This window comes from Molothrus aeneus, chromosome 2 (genome assembly GCF_037042795.1).
Source record: "Molothrus aeneus isolate 106 chromosome 2, BPBGC_Maene_1.0, whole genome shotgun sequence".
NCBI classification, from domain to species: domain Eukaryota; kingdom Metazoa; phylum Chordata; class Aves; order Passeriformes; family Icteridae; genus Molothrus; species Molothrus aeneus.
Window position 1 is genome coordinate 102,502,932 of NC_089647.1, and position 17,278 is coordinate 102,520,209.

A 17,278-nucleotide genomic window follows, 5' to 3' on the forward strand; every position below is an offset into this window, starting at 1 on the left:
CTGGAAAAATGGTTTATTGTCAACTTTCCTGTTTCCAGATTTTTGATCCACATTACAGTTCTGTGCTGGCTTTACCAATCACCAAATAAAATGTTGTATAAAAACAGAAGGACTTCAGGCAGACGAAAAAAGGCAAGGATGACTGCTAACTGGGAAGATTTTTTTGTCACCTATCATAAACAGAACATCTACCATCTCAAATTCAATAGCTAAGAAGCTAAAGTAAATCTGGGAGAGAAAAAGCAAAGGACATGAGAAGGAAGTTAAAAGCATTGTAAACAATGCTGTTGGTGTTGAAACAATTGGAAAACAATGCTGTTTCCCTAAACTCATGGTAAATATATGACGGAGTTAAGAAAATGCTTGAAGCTTTTACAACTTAAAGAAGATTGGCATGATCAGGATATTTTAATCAGCACAAATAGTTCCTTCACTGTGTTTGGTCTTTTCGTGTGGAAACGTAAGTATTTGTCAGAGGTAAATGTAAATGTTCAGACTAATACCTGAATGAAGAAGGATCAAGTAAATCTGTTACCATGTCTCATAGATACTAAAACTAGCTAACATCTCTGGCTAAATAACCTTTCAAGCAACTAATCCTGGCAAGCAGAAAATGCTGTTAGGGTGTGATGTAGAGAACCTTTTGTGTACTGGGTAAAGCAATGTTATGGGTGGGGTTTGGTATTGGTTTTGTTGTTTTGAGGGGTTTTTTTCATTTTTTTTTTCCCCTCTATCCTTATGTCTTGTGACTGGCTGATTTCATGTTCTCCAGTGAGTGCTGCTGGGGGAAGAGATATAGCCTGCAGTGGCTGTGCAGTAAGGGTGAAGAGTTCATGATAGGAACTTACTTAAAAAGCCTTAAAATGGATTAATGTGGTCAACTTTGCAGTCACCAACATGCTCCCATGTGTAATCCTTTCTTTTTTTTCTATTTTTTTCTTTATGGACTTGCAAGTTGTTTCATCTTTATCAGTAAGCAGAATTTAGTTTTGTATGTTTTTACATTATTGATATACAAAGAGACCAAACTGACTAGCTTAGGTAGTATGTTTTACCATGAAACAGACTTAAAAATGTTGCTGCTTGACTGAAAACAGTGAATCTATTTAGACAAAAAGCAGAAAACCAGGTTTTTCTTGGGCAGTTTTTCTGTAACAGTCACTTCCAACTTTATTTTTAATATAGAACAGAATATCAGAGATCTGTAGCAAAGGTTAATCTTGACTTTCAGTTGTTTCCTGTTCATATAATCATTTTAATCCCAGGTAAGTGACTGTGATCTCAAAGGTTCAGAAACGCAAAGGTAAATTCATCAGAATATGGGGTTCCTTTTTTGCCTGCTGAAGCAAACACAAAAGAAAGCTGTAATGTAAAAATTGCTCATAAAATACAAGTCATTGATACAGCAGGGTGTGGCAGCTGATTTAAGTGTACTGCCTACTCTCTTTCCAGGATTCCGGTGCACTACTATTTCTGATATTTCTCCTGAATTTTTTAGTTTGAAATACTGGAAGAGCTGGGAAAGAGTTATTAACAGCGTTCTGAGAGTTGTTTGGGGCTAAAGAGGCACGTGCGACTTTGGAGGGCTCCATGAAAGTGGAGTCAAAGTAAAAAATTCAGTTACATGTGTGATAAAATGAAATTAGTATCTTCTGTCTTTTTCCATCTAGCATTGCATAACTATTGAGAAATATGTTATAAATATATCACATTCTGTTTTCATTATTGGAAAAATATAAACAAAAGGAAAGAAAGGGGGGAAAAAAAGAAAAAAAAAGCACAAAAGGTCTCTTTTCTAACCCTTAATCACCAAGATAAAGTGTAATGATTGGTTTGAAATTAGAATTCTACCCATAACTGATCAGGACAATCTCTCATGTAATTAGGCATGAGTTACTAATTTTTAAATCTAGGCATACATTTATTCCTGATTACTAGGTTGGTTATCATATGGTTATTTTAATAAAAGGAATTATCTTTCCTTTTATCTGGTGTAACTGATTCTTGTAAATTCTTAGGGACTTATCTTTGATTATCTAAGACTGTATCTACCAATTTATTTCAGTGCAAATGGACAGAGCACACACTGATCTCCCCTGTATTCTTGATTTCTAAAAGTACTGTTGATATTGTGCAGCCACAAGGCGGCAGAGAAAAGAAAACCTGCAGATGTCTGTGGTATTTTTATTTCCATTCCAGATCAAACAATTGTAAGCCAGAAATGTTCTTTTCTCTTCTCTGTACCATTTCCCATATATTGTTCAATTAAAACAAGGAGTGAAGAAACGTGGGTGAAAGGGGCTTATTTTTGTGTTGCCAAAGGTTATCTCTCCTCATTTAAAAGCTGCCTTATATCAAGAATTATGTTGGCTCTTGTAAAAGTAATGTGACATGGTACAAATATAACATTTATTAATTTTGCACTTGTGGAATAAATACAATCTAGGGTGGATATTTTTCAGCTTCCTTCTTCCCTCTATTTTTTAATGTGTGCAAAATCATGATCCTAGTCTTTAAAGAACATTTTGCCAAAGTTCTTTCTCCTCTTTTGCATTGTCAAAGTCTTTTAAATTTATTAAAAAGACTAGATTGGATGTGAATTGTCCTCTGGAATGGTAGGACACTTGGATGAATTTACTATCCTTTGGAACAATGCTTTGCACAAAACTAAACACTGTGTAACCATAAAGTGTGAGACTTATCCCTTGGCTTTCACCCTGATGTTTAAGGTTGAAAGCAGTAACTCACTGTGCATAAAAATAAAAATGTGACTTTCTTCAGAAATTGCTGTGTTTGGGGACCTGACTCAAAGTTCCTGGCACCATGGTCACTGTGGTTTTAGCTCTTGCCATGTTGCAGGTTGTGTGGCCCAGTGACTTGGATGGGGATCCTGAGAGGGATTGAGGTCCCCATTAGTGGTGGTTTGAGGGTAGGTGTGTGTACCAAGGAACAGATACCAACATATTTCAGCCTCTTGTGTGGCTCATTATGCTTCCTGTAAGATATCTGTGTATGAGTGTTAAGATGTGTGTATATTATTAGTGTTTCCCTACCTCACAGGGGTGTTGTGAGGATAAATGTATGAAAAAGCCATTCTATATTTGAGTTAAGCAAAGCTGTGTGATGGAGCCAATCAATGGATGAATTGCTGAAGGCTCATAGGGGTGCTGGAAGTTGAAGGATGTCAGGGGGTTTCTGACCATGTATTAATTAGTAGGTTCTGGATTATTTTACCTTCTAGCTGTGGCAGCTGAACCTGATAACTGGGTTTGATGTGACTAATGCTATGTAATTGTGCAGAACAAAATAAGAGTTCACTTTTGAGCCCCTATCCAGAGAAACTCAGGAAGTCCCTGGCTTGTTTTACTGGGGATATTATCTACTTTGTTAATTTGGGTGTACTTCCTCATATCTGCTACCAAAATGTGTGCCAGTTCTGGTCCCAATGTAGGTTAGTCCAACTCAATTTGTCTTCTTTGCCTCTTTGCCATCCCTGCTCACCAGGGAGTGCTCTGGGCTCCTCAGCTAGGGACAGACTTCTCTGTGGCACTCTGATTAAAAAGAGAAAGAGTAGGTTATGGAGAGGATGTTTACTCAGGCACTCAATGTTTACCTGCTTTCTGTAAAGTGGTTGAGGGAAAGGAAATTCCTCAGAAATTATTGAATGCTCAGAATGTGCCAATTATCTCTCCTTTTTCCTTCTCTCAGTGTCATAGTAGATGTTGTTAAAATGTTTGAATTGAGGCTTGGTGGAAAGGCATATTTGAGACACTGTCTTGGACTATCCATGCTGGAACTTCTGTCTGTTCACAAGCTATCCCTCCTTTTTTATATTTTTTTGAAAGAAGTAGGGTAGCTAAGGAAGTTGATGTTGAATTTTCCATCATTGAGTTTTATAGCTGAAGAGTTCATTGGGATGAGTGAGGCTATTGAGAAGGTCTTACAGCCACTTTACAGGAACAATTCCAAGCACTGGTTTGAAAGTTGTGTTTGCAGTGTTGCCTACTGAAGATTCCAGATGTTTTAAAACTCAATGTAGTTTTCAAAGCAAAATAGACATATTGATCATACTAAGGCAATTTGTAATTCTGGGGCTTTTGGGAAGCCATTGTTCTATTTGTAGCTGAAGAGGTGTGTTTAAAAATACTGGGAAGTATTTATGGACATAACTATGATAAACATTTTAGTTTTCTATTGCTAATTAGGGCCAAAATGATTTGGGCTGTTCTTGAAGTGTATAAAAAAGCACTTTCTTGTGCAGAGACAAATTCCTCATGGCATGCAATAAAGTCCACATGTCTTAAAGAAAACAAAAAGAAAAGAGCGATTCTTTAAGAGATATGCAAGTTTTGTTTGGATGGTGATGGTTTGTGAAACACTTTAAAAATTCTTTCCCATAATGTCTTTTTCTTAGGGTATGTACATTAAGTCAACATATGATGGTCTTCATGTAATTACTGGAACAACAGAAAATGTAAGTATTGTTAATACTCTATGTTCAGACCTGGAAGCCTTTCTGACCTTTCCTGTGGTTAATGCTTTCCCTTTGCCATAAACTACATTTTGCTTGCAAACTTGTGCTGGTTGGCTGTTAAGAACCAATGGCATGTTGGACAGCAGAGATGCTTGTGCTTGTCTACCTCAGAATTGAAAGAGTTGTTCCCAGTTAGGGACCAAGAGAACCAGTCTTCATGTGTTCTTGCAAGACACCTAAAATGCTCTAGTTGATCCCGACAGGAAGCAGCTGTCTTGGAGTTACTTTGCTCTGTGAATAAAAGATAAATGTCTATATTATATTTAGACTGTTATGCTGAAGTTTGCTGCAGTATTAGACAAACAGCTTTTATATTTTCCATCTATCAAGCTTCATTTTTTTAAGAAATGAGTGCATGGAAATGGACATCCCTTCACATTGACAAATAACCATGTATTTCTGCATGAACTTCTGAGTAATGCCTATGGAAAGGAGCACTTATTACCAGTGTACTAATTCTCACTGAAGGCATTAAAGAGCAAGTAAAACATAACAGACTACTTTTCAAAAGCCTTTGAAATACAACCTCCTTCCCTTGTACACTATATTTAGGGAACTGGCTGTCTGTTAGGAGTTGAGAAAAATTATAATTTTGGAGGAAAAGGCTTCTACCCTTGGTCTTCAATTAATCTGGAACAATCACTAAACAACACTGAACTGTTCCATAGTGGTTTAGTCAATTCCTTTGAAAGATTTTGATGGCATTTTCTTAAAATGAAGCTGTCAGAAATGTTTGTTTTATCATGCTACTGTGTCATCCTGTGGGATGTGCAAACTACCTACATGACATTTACAGCTGCTGCATCTGATCTGCAGTGAGGTTCTGTTAACATCTCAATAAAATAGGAATATTATTTTCATCCTTTCATAGGAGCTGCAGTCTGATAGCCTTTCTCCTTTCTGTTTTCTGCTGTGGGCAGAATATCCATGGGTCATAACCAATAGATAATACTTGATGTAGAATTTGTGTGCATGTGATCTGTCTTGGAATTAAAAAAAAAGTAAGGAATTTCAAGGAAAATAAAAATTCTAGAGAGTCAGGCCTACAGCTATAGACATGATTAGTGAAATTAGCAAAACTAAACAAACCAAACAGAACTACAGCTGAACTTAATCTAGAAAATATATGAAATAAAAAACAATTTTTACAGTTGAATCTCTCAAATTAAAGAAGGAACAATTTCTTTCCATAACTTGCTAATGGATTTAATTTCCCAGGGGCAAAGATAAAAATAAAATACTAATGCATTCCCTCAAAACCCTTATCTTTTGTGATTCATGAATATAATTTAAAGCTATGTCAGGAAGCTTCAGTCATGATGACTCTTCTGCTCTTGTTACTGACTCTTTCACTCACTGTGACACCCTGGAGGTGCTCACAGACCAAGACACTGCACTGTTATCAAGGGAAAAAGCTGCTGTGTGTTAAAGCAGTTGTGAAAATGAGTAGTGCTTTAGAGAAAGAAGGGGTGTCTCCTGCTTTTAAGAACACAGTTTCTAGCTGCTTTCTTTAGCACACACGCACACACACACACAAAAGCACACAGAGTTTTGATTTTGGTAGATGGGAGGAGAAATACCTAAGCAGCATGTCCAGAATAAGATCACAATGGTGCATATGTGATCTGACCTGCTGGCCTCAACACATTTACTCTTTGCAGTACAGTTTGAATCCGAATTCTCTTGCATTTCAACAAAAATTTGTGTCCTTTTAATTTCTAACCCTTCTCTTCCAATTGTCTGAATGATCCTGGAGAAGAACATGTGTCTGTATTAAACACCATATCATGGTAGTGCTCTCCACAATAATGTAAGAGAGTAGTTTTGTAATGACAGTTCTGCTTTTTCTGTCTGGCCTTTGAGGTGCTTGATGTCCAGCTGCAAAGCCCATTAGAGTTTGGATCTTACTGTTTGGCATTAAAATTCATCTTCTCCAACCCATTAGCCCTGCAGATCAAAGCAACTGAGCTCTGAAGCTTGGACTGAGAGAGAGCAGTGTTCCTTACAGGTCACTGCCCTGTAAGGGCTTTTCTCTGGTGGCCCTGTAGCCTTAGAGCAAGCTTATCTTTCCAGCTCCTGTCTTCTGTCTTTTGTTTGGAAATAACAATCTAAAGGGTGTTTTGGTCCAATGAAAGATTTTAGGTTCCTTATTGAGTAGCCCATCTAGACCATATTGGAGAGATTCTTTCAATTCACAAACTGAATGTGTCCTTCAAATAAGACCATTTTGTCCTTTGGTTTTCCAGTAAAAAAGAGCATTTTTGTAAAGTAATAGCATGCAGTGCATCTCCAGCAGGAATGTGGCTTTGAAGGGGGAGCTCCTAGTGTCAGTACTTACTGTGGTCTGGTTTGCTTTGCACTGTGCCCTTAGATCACAGGGAAGAGAGATTTTCAGAAGAAATACTACCAAAATCTCCACTGTGGGCATGCAGCAGTTGTGCTCCAGGGCCTCTAAACTGGACTTTCAGACAGTGTGGGTATACCAGGGGAATAGGAAAAAGACATTTAGCCTAAAGGGCAAAACTGAATTTATTCTAAAGCATAAATCTAAGCAGATTCTGGATAGCTTTTAGTTACTGATGCGTGAGCCTCAGTGACAGGTGCTTCTATCTCTTCAACTCCCTGTTGAACTGATTTACCAGCTAATGAGGATGCAGTTGTGGTGTGGCACACTTTGTTCCTCCTAGTAGGACTTCATGAGTGGATTCTGTGCTTAATGATCAACATATACATCTAAAAAAGAAAGACCTTATTGATTCTCCTCTGTTTTCCATGAATAGCCATGATAAAAGATACTGTTTTACAAGCAATGTCTCTTTTTTACTGGAGAGGAAAAAGCAATTAAGGAACAGGAGTTACAACCCCTTCATAAGACCACAGCCTTGACATATCTTTCTAAGTTTGTTTTTTTTTTACCTCACCTTGTATTTGAGGCATAATTGCAATGAGGCATTTTTTAACATAGACTTTTCCAGTCTGAAGATTCTCAGACCATGTTTTAATGTCTTGGCAAACTTGACCTGTTTTTTTTCAAGATTTAAGCTGAAATGCTGAAGACACTGTAAAGCAAAGGATGTATCATAATTAAGTCCTGAAGAGGTCAAGGGTAATGACACGGAATTCACTTGTATTTGCATTTTAAAAGTCTTAGGTGTAACTACATCTCAGCTAAAATAGCTGTATTACATAGGAGGATTATAAAGATTTTAGAGGTATGAATGAATAAGTGTGAGTAGTGAAATGGCAGACAGAAGACAGATTATTAGGACATAATCACCAGTGTTAAATTTTTCCCCAGGTCACTCAGACAATACCTTTATTGCTTAAATAGTGCCAAAATATCAAGGCTGGTGTTCTTTATATAAAGTAAAATGATATTACCAGCCCAGTTTGATTTAGGATGTTCTGTGCAATGTCTGCTAGGAATGAGTCATGAGTGGCCCTTCTTGCAGGCTTTCATGTCTCTTGGATTATCTTTCATTTGTACACTGTCCTTAACATAAGCCATCAATTGTGTGCAATTGAACTAGAAAGTCATGGTTTAGCTGTGGGACATGTGTTTTGAATGGGGATGTATTACATAGGTTATTACAAAAAGTCCACATTTCAGGTGTGGAGCATTTTCTTTAGATGACCTCTTATCTCACCTGAATATTAAATTAATTTCACCCCTGAAAATAAAATTAATAGCAGGGGTTTTTTTGAAATCTGCTCCTGAGCAACATGTTTCCTTTGGGTTCTTTTTTCAAACTGTCAGTCTCACCTTCTACTGTGGAGTCGATTAAGTGCCTTCTGGCAGCCACGGTATTGTGAAAAAAATTAAAGTGTGACTCTGAAAAACTGAAGGAATTTATTTTCCTTTGAACTTAAAACTATTCCCCTCAGAAAACAATTGGTCTACTGTAAAGAGAGAAGGGAATGTTTGTAGGGCTTTCATTTTAATGAAAGAGGCAGTTTTTATTTTTATTTGGTTTTTTGTTGCTGTTCTCACTGAGAATTTTTTTGAGGCAAAAGCAAAGTACAAAACAACTTTGCTTTTTTGAAAGTGTGATCACTGTAGGATTCTGATGATGGTTACATTTCTTTCACCCTGACAGTGTTCCAAAACCACAGTTACCATTAACTTATTTGCTCTTCCTAGATTGTGCCTAACCCAATCTTCTCATCTTGTGCACTCTTTGCAGAACAGTAATTTACTACAGCTCTCTGCAACATATTGAAATGTTGTAGAATAAAAAGACAATTTTATGAAATTTATGAAGCATTGTCAGCTAGTCTTGTTAGGTTCAAAAGTCAGCCAGAGATTGAGTTTTGAGAATTAAGATATGTCCGGCAGATTAAAGCATCCTTTTGGAAGGATAAAATTCAGAAGAAATCCTTAGGACTCAGTTACTGTATATATTCATACCTTTCTTAACATGTGATTTTATTGTGTAGAATAGTGCATATCAATTTTTTCCCACAAGAACAAACTGATTTTTTAAATATTTCTTTAATTCTTTATTTCACAGTAGAATGTCCATCAATCTAACCTGATTTACATAGCTTAGCAATCATACTACTGAAAGAGAGATGATGACTGGTAAGACCTGTATTCTTGATCATCTCTTTTATTTTAAATTCAGTCACCTGCAGATCGGTGCAAGAAAATCCATGCTGGGGATGAAGTGATTCAAGTTAACCACCAAACTGTGGTATGTATAACTATGTTCTGTGTCAATTGGAGTTAGAGGTGTTGGGGCACATAGCATGTGGAGAGAAGAATTGTGTAGAAAAATGTCTTTTTATAAATCATTATTTCTTCTAACATCTAAATTTTCCTTTTCTCTTTTGAAACCACATAGTTTTTAAGTCTTTAGCTAAACCCTGATCATCTGAACATTACAGGAGATACCAAGTTAGGCTAAATATCTATGTCTTGGGAGATCTCTTAGGCTGTTTTCTGCTTGCCCATGCACAAGTTGGTTTAAGTGTAATGGAAATTTTGGGTTGAAGGGATGCAAGGAGTTGGAAATACTGTGCCCATATGGGTTTCACATCAAGAATGCTTCCTGGAGGTTGGAAAACTTACTACTTTTCAAACACACTGGAAAGTGTAGAATGTGGTTTTTAAGAAGACAAGCATGTGAAATTCCCATAGGAGTACATAGGGTGGTTGACCTAATGTAAAGAGAAGTTTTAAACTTGGAATTTAAAATTAAACAAACCTTTCAGATATGATAGTCAAGAAAACTAATACTATGCAAATTGCCCTTTGTGGGAACAGATACTTGTTAGTGCCTAGTGATTTTATTTAGGATTAGTGAACTGTTAAAATTAATTTACCTTTTCTGAGGTGAGGCTTTCTAAGAGAAAAGATGGAGTTACAATGTAGAAAGCAGCTATTCTTTTCCCAAAGTATGAAGTTTCTTGAGAGTAGTGAAAGTCAATATATGGTATTAGTGCAGCAGCCATTTGTTAAAAGTTGTGTTTTGTCATTCCATATGGGGCTCCACTTCCAGCTTTAGGCCATTGTACATCATGTCAGCTCCTCTGCACAGATTAGGGTAATATTTCACTATACCTTCCAGTTAAGTTTGAAATCAAATAAACTGTACATATGTGGACCTTAAGAGATGAGAAGCTATCTTTGGAGCTATGCAATGAAATTTGATAAATCCAAGCAGCTCAGGGTGAATTCTAATACTGTTTTGGCTATACAGCTTCTTTCTAAGTATCGTATCCTATGATTACTTTTCATGTACAGTTGATGACTAATTTCTCTGGCGTTCTGCACTAAGGGAGCTTATGACATCAATTTAATTTGAAAAACATTTTAGAGCATTACTATTTTGGCTATTAAAATGTATACACATCTGAAGAAGCACATCATTAAACATTTAGTACTAGCTAGCTATTTTTCCCAAAAATTTCTGATGGTGCTGTAAAGTTGCCTAGTTAACTTGAAAATTTCCAGTTGGCTAGGTATTTATTCTAGTTATTCTAGTTTTCTTAGCACATCTACACTGCATTTATTTGATGGAAAGATCAGATTCTTAACCCTAACACTACCAGTAATGTTTTGACTGTCCCTAAGATAAGCTTTCTTACCTACCTGGATGGAATATTTAATGTAGGATTTGAGTGTCTTGGCTTTTGCATAAGTGAAGTATTTTCAGAGGCACAGAGAGAAATAATTTTATTTTTAGGTAGAAGGGACCATAGAGAGCTGAGACAAACTTAGTTTAAATGGTGAATATATATAGTAATAGACTAAACCACACATTTACTTTGCTTTTCTTTGTTGTATCAACAATATAATTGAAATAGTTGTCATCATTGATATTGTACACAATGTATACAAATAATTTTCTTGTGTTCTAATGTTAATTTTCCACAGTGAAAGTCAACTAGGATTTTCTTAGAAATCTGATAGTACCTCCTATGTTACCTTTGCAAAAGTACACTGCATTCACTCTTCAATTTTATAAAGCCCAAATATTTTTTTTCTATAGATTCTGCAGAATTTGATAAGAATCTAAGAAAAACCTTTTGTACTCCAGCCCCTGTCATGAGGAATTTACTGTCCAGTTCTAGAAATCTATTTTTCTGGGAAGAGGTATTATTCCTTACACTGACTCTTGCTCAGGAGATTAATAATTCTGAAGATACTACATTTTGTTTTTACTATTCATTGATTTTTTTCACACTTGATGTACTACTCACCAGCGGCAGATACAGGACAACTTGCTCCCTATAACTTATATATCATATGTACATATCATACATATCATATGTAACTCATAATACTTATATCACTAGTACTGACCATAGAAATAACTGATTAAATTGTTTAAATATCTGATTTTTTAAAATATCTAATTCTAAAGCTATAAGGGAGTGTTATTCACATGTAGCTGTTATTAAGCTCATGTCTTGTAAATGAGGACTCAAAATGAAAAAAAAATAACTTTAATGTCTTTTAGAGTTAAAACCCCCTTTTAAAAAAAATTTCTTCAGTTATTTCAGTGTATTTATCTGTCAAATTGAAATTAATTTCTGTCTTTTGTACTTTATATTTCAGAGAGTAAATACAAATATGAGGAAGAGAAGTTCCATACAATTGGTTTAAAATTCCAACTTGTTAGATAATACTTTTTACAAGGGTCATATTGTAATAACTATGAAAAGGCTGCTTTTTCAGAAAGTCCACTGGCTTTCAAATAAGCAGCATGACAAAATAGGAGAATGGTTAAGTGATTTATACTGATTTATCATTATGCATGTCCTAATACTGGGTGTCAAATTGTTTTAAGTTATCTGTTGACATCCTCTCCTTGTAGTGATGCTTAATCTTTGTAGTATTTCATTTGGCAGTGAAATCAAAGAATTTAAAGTGATTAGATTGTTTGCTATTCAATATAAAACATGCATAACAGGATTATTCCACTTGTTGCTGGCAGGATGTTTGGACTATTGGAATCTTCTAAATTAAAAAAAGAAATATTAGGCCTAAAGTCAGTGAAAAGTTAATGTTCAGAAAATTGTCCTGTAAATAGTGGTTTCTTGGGGTTAAATAGCTATGTGGATATTCTGTGTCAGTTTTGCTTTACAGGACAGATCTGTTCTTTAGTAGCTCTGTAACTAAGGGTTATAACTCCCTCCAATATGAGAAAGTCATCGACTTGTTAGATCAAGTCTAGAGGACATCACGAAGATGATCCCAGGGCTGGAACACCTCTCCTGTGAGAACAGGCTGAAAGAGTTGGGGTTGTCAGCCTAGAGAAGAAAAGGCTTTGGGGAGATTGTGTAGCACCTTCCAATAACTGAAGGGGCTGCAAGAGATCTGGAGAGGAACTTTTTATGAGGGGCCTTTATTGATAGGCCAAGAGGAATAGCTTTAAACTGAAAGAGGACAAGTTTATATTAGGTGTTAGGAAGAAATTCTTTGCTGAGAGGCTTGTAAAGGACTGGAAAAACTTAGCCAGAGAAGCTGTAGATGCCCCATCCCTGGAAATGTTCAAGGCCAGATTGGACTGGGTTTTGTGGGGATGTCGGTGCCCATGGCAGGGGGTTTAACACTAGGTAATCTTTAAGGTCCCTTCCAACCCAAAAGATTCTGTGATTCTGTGACTCTTCTATTAAGATTCAAAGGATTTAGACAATGTCTTCTAAACTTTCCTGCAAATTCCATCCTTAATGTTGTCTAAAAGCCTGCATGTCTAAAATATTTCCAATGTAAACAAACAAGGAAAAACACCTTCCTCATTTGGATATTTCAGAATTTGCACTGCAAATTGATTCATTGCAACACTCATGTTTCTGCCCATATATAATTCAAGAGCTTATTTTGGCTCAGGATAGTCCTTTCTTTAAGGAACTAAAAGTGCTGTATTACTGCTTAAATGAATTAGTACTCTCCACAGTATTCTTTCGGGTTGCTGTTATCAGTGATAAAACAGTAGAAAAAATACTGCAAGCAGAGAACGGGGATGCACAGACTCAGGATGGTATAGGATTTTTAATTAACAGTCTGTTCTTGTGTGTAATAGTTTTTTTTTATTTTGGAGGCATATTTGGCATATTGCATATAATTTGAATACCATTATGATACGACTTATGGATTTAATACACATTTGATATGATGTGATAGAGTTATGGATTCCCAAAATTTGTGTGTGTTGGCTAAAACTCATCAGAAGTTATGTAAATATTGATGATGGGGAAAAAATAGGTGACTATGGTCAATTATCAATCTGTTGCATGTAGAAGCTGGTAGGTTTAGTGTACTTGGCACCTATAAGTTGGAATTGGTATCTTGGCAATTTGTAGTAGATAATACTTAGCTTTTAAACAGCAGATTGCTTACTGTGGAAACTCCAGTGTGCCAAACCAAGTCCACATAATACACTTACAGGAACTCTTTTGATATTTACAGTACAAAAACTTAGAGGAGATTTTGCTAAAATTATTCTGAAGCATGACAGATACATTTACAAGATCATACCTTGCTTTGTTGGAAGGATATGCATTTAAGGATATGATGCCTTTCAAGATACTCATCCTAAATTAAATCTTTGTTTAGGAAAATGAAAGAACAGATTTTTAAGTTTTACTGTACAATTAGTGAGGAAAGTTCAACTTCTACAGAATGTCTTAGGATTTTTTGGAAGACGGTAAATTCCAGCTCATAAAAAATTCTGAACTTGGGGTCCAAGTGAATCTCTAGAGTGTATGCACCCAAAATGGAGTTTTCAGTAGATGGCTTATTATTCTGGGGGGACAGCCAAACAAAATACCTCTAAGTAGAAAAATTGTGTTGCAAATATTTGTTTGGTTTTTCTTCACTGTTTCGGATCCAGCTAGGCTTTTGTTAACACAGGTATTTCATTTATGGCCTTGTTAGCTTGGCTTTTAATGAGTCTGTATTTCTAAAGAGCCTTAGTGGGGAAGTGGGTTGGAACAGTGATGCCCTGAGAAGCTACCTGGAACAGAGGCTAGACAGTGTTCAAGGAATAACTTAAGAAGGTATTTATTAAAAGGCCTTCAAAGCACACACCTTGGGCAGTACAAGAGCCTGGCCAAGGCTCCACCCAAGATGGATGATGGGTCAAGAGTTTTCACACTTTTGTACGTTTTGGTCCATTTACATACTGGAGTTAATTGTCCAATTACAGCTTCAGGTTATGAAGTCCTGTTCTTTCAGACTGCTCTCCTCAATTCAGTGCTGTTTAAACTTTTTGGGCCTGAAGCTGCAATGGTGTCCTTGGTTCTCAGGCTGGAAAAGGATTGTTTTGCTTAACTAAACTGTGAAGAGAACCTGCTGACACTTTATATGAAGTTCAGAGTTATGTACTAATGCAGTACAGAATCTGGAAAATATGAAAGCTAAAACTTAAGGCATCAACAGTACAAGGGAGGGGACAGCCAGGTCATTCCAGCTTTTAACATAAGGTATTTGACACCTTATATAACTTCCATTCACAACATCTTTATTTAAAACAGTACTTTTATTTTCTTGTGAGACTTGACTTGAACAAAAAAAAATGCAGCAAGTTCATGAAAGTTGAGGGAAATAAGCTTTTTGTTGAATATCCTTCTGTTGCTGTCATGCATGGGGTTTTATGGAGGAGGAGATAGAGGAACAGCTCCCAAATCATGCTTTTAATACTTTCTGAATTCTTGGACTTTCTCTGTTTATAGAAGTTTGGTAAATGTTAACAAAAATATTTAGTTTTAAAGGTGGAATTTACATTTATAACCTTTATAGGGCTATCCAGAAATGTTCATGGAAGTCTTTATGGAAGTAACCTAGTTCTGTAGCGCTCTGTTCTAAACTCTTTGTAGTTTGCCAGGATAAGGGGTCCATACTTTTTGGCACATTTGGTCCTGTAGCCTGGGCACTGGCATCTCACATCCAGTGTGCTCTTGGTTGTGTGCTCCAGAGCACCTGGTCCCGACCCTCTGCTGCAGTTTGGTGCTCTAGAACATGTGCTGGGCATGGTAAACCGCATCTATGGGATTGGTGTGGAACTGATGGAGCTGTGAACAGTCAAGCACTGAAAGGTTGATGTTGCTGTTCAAGTCCTTTCAGGAAGTTCTCTCAAAAAGAAGTTGGTGCAACAAGAGATGCTCTTCATCACATAGGACTGGGACATGGCTTCAGTACCCATACATTGTATTTCTAGAGGTATTCCCTGCCAGCTGATTGTGGTCTTGCTCACCAAATACCATTTGCTGACCTACAGCTCAGTCAAAACCAGATTTCTTTTATTCTGTCCTGGCTGTACCCCAGAATGGACAACTCTACTGCTATTGAGCCCTGGTACTTTACTTGTGTGATTATATGAACATACAGCAGACAAAATTCATAACTGAGTTCTTAAATTATTTTTCTTTGGGGGAAAAAATTCTTTAGTAGTTGAGGACATAAATTGCTCTGTACAGCTATTGTTTAGGAATACACACCTGGGCTGACTTTTGGGCACCAAAGTATCTTTTAAAAGCAGGGTAATTGTGGTAAAAAATCCTCTGCAGACACCAATTGACTTTTTCTGTGTGTCACTGGTGGGCATTCATAGTGTCACCACTGACAATAGCCACGTTTCTGAGTCCATATCTGAGTCTAGTATTTTTATACAAGCTATACTTAGGACTATACTCCTGAGGATGTGTTTGCTAAAAACTGCTGCAGTGTTCTGTGGAGTATTTTTGTGACCTAATTGATAAATTCATCTTTCTGCACAGAACACACTGGAAGATGATGTATTTTAATGGTTTTATTTTAGAGAGTTTTTTCTGTTTTGGTTTTTTTCCCCACATGGAAGCATTTCCATAGGAAAAAAAAACCCTTTATGTGGTGCTCTAAATGGTATTAATATTTTCAACATAAATATTGAAAGACAATATATTGCCAAAATGTTTTGCATATATTGCTGATAAAAATTATTTTCATATTCTCAGTAGTTGCTGCTGGCTCCAAATCTTGGTACAATTTGTATTTGCAGGCAGTTAAAATTTTAACAGTATGTTCTCTATAGTAAGAATACTGTAAATTCTGCAGTTGAAATGATTATTTCAGAATATATACTTAGAGTATTTTTTTGCCAGGTAGCAGATATTAAGTAGAATTAGAGTTTTCTATTGTTAACATTTTTGATGCCTGTAGAACAGAATATAGATTATGTACCTCTTTTTGTCTCATAAGAGGAGGTTAAAAAGGCTTACTGTTAGTGTATGTTCAGGTGTGTGTATTTGGGAAGGAAGGCAGGTATTATTCTGCTGCTAATAATTTCCTTTTAACTGAGGTTGCTGAAAATTGAACTACACTGTAGAAAAGATGATGAAAGCTTAGGGAGAGATGTCTTCAATGTTGTGCATATTAACACAACTGACATTACAGTCGTGCACAGCCTGGTCCATATATGAGTTAAGATGGAATAATTTTGAATACTTCTCTGCTTTGTGCAGGTAACAGCTGTGTACATGACACAGCTGATCTTCAGGTGCAAGCCTGATGTTCTGTTGCATAATCTGTTGTCTTATTCTGATGAAATTAGGAGCTAACTGTGAGGAAGTGTAAGACAGTGATAGTTGTTGTAAAAATAGATCAAAACAGTAAGAAAAGCAAATCCGTGCTCCCATGGGAGGAAAAAATAAAGCAAGGGAAATTCTATGATTTGAGTAAATGTACTGTGAGCACGTAAATTTTTATTTAAAAAAACTTAGTACTGGATTCAAACAACTCAGTGGCTTGAACAGAGTACATAGTCTATGGTAGATTATTTTAATGGAAGTAAAATGAAAAAAAAAGAAAAGCTCTATCACGACTACATAATTCCTGCATTTTTAAGACTAATTCATTTAACTCCATATCCCTGTCCTCCCTTTAGCTAAGTGATGCTGCATAAGTTTGCTTACAGGCTTATTTTCAATTTGGATTTTTTTTTTCAGTTTGCTTGGTGATTAGTGTCCTTAATTCTGGGATTTTTTGACAATTTCTATGTAATGGCTTAATTTATTTTCACTGTATGAATTCAGTCTCAAGAAACATCTGCTTCAAGGGCAACAGCACTTTAGCTGGGGATCTCAAGTAATTTATTTATACACTGGAAATCTGCGGGAGGTCAAAGACTGTTGGAATTACTGACTCACTGGAATCATTCTAAAATAATAAGTTTTGATAATGTAAATCTAATCTGAAAGAAATATGCATATGTGTATGCATGTATGTTTCCATATGTTTGTTGTAATTCCAGGACAAGC

At 36.2% G+C, this 17,278-nt stretch overlaps 1 protein-coding gene across 8 annotated transcripts in view; it reads left to right on the forward strand.

Moving 5' to 3' along the window:
* Positions 1-17,278, forward strand: part of CNKSR2 (connector enhancer of kinase suppressor of Ras 2) — a 207,655-nt gene that overhangs the window by 87,435 nt on the left and 102,942 nt on the right. For 5 of the 8 annotated variants that reach the window (XM_066545420.1, XM_066545422.1, XM_066545426.1 and 2 more), the window contains exons 7-8: positions 4,415-4,474; positions 9,160-9,228. The exons of 1 other annotated variant lie outside the window; for it this stretch is intronic. In XM_066545420.1, coding sequence (XP_066401517.1) covers positions 4,415-4,474; positions 9,160-9,228 — 129 coding nt within the window. The remainder of the gene's footprint in view (positions 1-4,414; positions 4,475-9,159; positions 9,229-17,278) is intronic. 2 more of the 8 variants (XM_066545421.1, XM_066545423.1) reach the window with 1 other exon arrangement.